The following is a 2,204-nucleotide window of genomic DNA, read 5'->3' on the forward strand; positions in this document are numbered from 1 at the left end:
AATAATTAACTAATTAATCAAATTTTTTCTGAAATTAGTCATGATTAAAGAAAAAACCAAACCCTATTTTCAAACACACACACACACACACACACACTCACTCTCTCTCTCTACCAAAAGGTGGACATTTTTACAATTATACTGTTAGATCTTTTACTTGAAGTATCAGTCAGAAGGCACAGAAGCAAAACTTTTCCGCAAAGTTTTGATCATGTTGATAATTTAGAGGCCTTACAAATTCATTTATTGATACTATAGGCTTTACAGGGTTAAAGCACATGATTACAAATGTCAGTACTGTGGTGGAGTAATTCCATGATTTTTTAAAACCATAATACGAAATATTGACCATATTCATCATTCACCGTGGTATTTACATAGTGATTATAACATACCCCTCCCCCACGTTGCATTGTAGTCTTTTATTATGAAATACAGTCCTGTCAAATTCCCTACCATTACCTTTTGCTGTTTAACTGAACTCATAATGATATTTTCTTATTCTTTTTTACATTCTTCACAATAAACCATAGTTTATTGTGAAGAAACCTGCTGTAAATTCAAGTGTTTGTTGCAGCCGCAGCTGTCGCGCGGTGTCTGCCTCTTTGTTTTGGGCCAGCGTCTGTCACTCTTCCGCGTCAACCAATAGGAGAACGCCTTACTTAACCCATTCAACCAATGAACGTTGAGCTTTGTTCCACAGTGCCAGTTCCTAGGCGGGCGCGCACCGAGCCGTCGAGCTAGTTCTACTTTTATCCGCCTTTCGCAAAACCGTTCGTTTACGCATTTTAGCAGCGCTGTTTTTATTTAACCACAAGCTTCGATGTAAATTCTTCCAAAAAACATTTTTTTGGATGTAACAGATAGCTGTGTTTGTCGTAAAATCCTACGAGGACATTCAAACGGAAGGCGCGAGCCGGGTTGACGGGTGTCAACAACGCGAGACAAGAGTTGGACGCTTTTATTTTCACTTATTCTCCTTCAGGTACTTACAAAAACACACCGCTTCACTTTTAAAAGTGAAAAGGAAATAATTGTACTTGCGTTTTGTTAGTAATAATAACAACCCGTGTTTTATATTGCTCTGTGTAAAGATCAAGCATGGCGCAATTTCACGAGGATCCGGCGCTGCTCACTAAAGAGAAACTGAAGAGTGAGTTACTGGCCAATAACGTTCCTCTGCCCAGCGCAGACAGCAAGAAAGACGTGTATGTTCAGCTGTATCTGAAGAGCCTGACGGTGCTCAACAAGAAGAACATCTCTGCTCCCGCTCCAGACACTTTCTCCAGCGACGAGGAGATGACAGCGCCGCTGCTGTCCAACAGAAGCCGCTCGGGGAAGGTGAGCGCCAATAAAACTCACATGCATTCATTAACACTGACTAGCATGCTTCTGCAGAATCCTGAATATACCTTATAGATGTGTGGGAGAATAGTTATATAGTGGATATCGACCAATAATAGCTTATTAATAATTATTAATAATAAAATAATTATTACGTGGTAGGGCTGTGCGATATTGAAGAAAAATGCGATATGCGATAACTCATTAAATAATGCGATATGCGATAATGCTTAAAGTGCCACATGCTCAGATGAAACAGTTTTACTCAGCTATTGCTGAGTCAGTTCTGTTATGATAATGTTATGGATTATACATATTTTATTATAAAAAATAACAGTTTAACTAAATTAAATATCTGATGATTATTTCGTGAAATAAAATAATTGTATTTATTATTATGATGATAATTTATATTTTGAGACAAACCATTCAAACATAATGGATTATGTATTTTATAGTAATTATCATATTTCCCGTAATAATTATTGGCGTATATTTCACTTTTAATATTAAAATATTGTTATGATTATTAGTATTAATAAAATATATAATCCATTGCGTTTGAATGGTTTTTGTCTCAAGAAAGTAGAAAGCATTTCTGATAAGAATAATTAAAATTATTATCATGATGATAATTTCTGAATTTGTAGACAAACCATTCAAGCATGGATTATGATTATTTAAAAAAAAAAAAAATTTATTAAAAATAATTGTATGATAGTAATTATGTGAAATATGCTCATTATTATTATTATTGTGATAATTTCTACCTTTTTGAGACAGACCATTCAAACATTATGGATTATGCATATTTTATGAATAATAATAATTAAGTATATAATCAGAGTTATTACGTAAAA

At 34.3% G+C, this 2,204-nt stretch overlaps 1 protein-coding gene across 2 annotated transcripts in view; it reads left to right on the top strand.

The window, feature by feature from the left end:
- The first annotated feature begins 700 nt into the window (after positions 1-700).
- Positions 701-2,204, top strand: part of LOC107732303 (lamina-associated polypeptide 2-like) — a 6,232-nt gene continuing 4,728 nt past the window's right edge. For both annotated transcript variants that reach the window (XM_016543584.1, XM_016543585.1), the window contains exons 1-2: positions 701-985; positions 1,095-1,341. In XM_016543584.1, the coding sequence (XP_016399070.1) occupies positions 1,102-1,341 (240 nt within the window). In that variant the 5' untranslated portion in view covers positions 701-985; positions 1,095-1,101. The remainder of the gene's footprint in view (positions 986-1,094; positions 1,342-2,204) is intronic.

This window comes from Sinocyclocheilus rhinocerous, unplaced genomic scaffold (assembly GCF_001515625.1).
Source record: "Sinocyclocheilus rhinocerous isolate Xijiao unplaced genomic scaffold, SAMN03320098_v1.1 scaffold38, whole genome shotgun sequence".
NCBI classification, from domain to species: Eukaryota; Metazoa; Chordata; class Actinopteri; order Cypriniformes; family Cyprinidae; genus Sinocyclocheilus; species Sinocyclocheilus rhinocerous.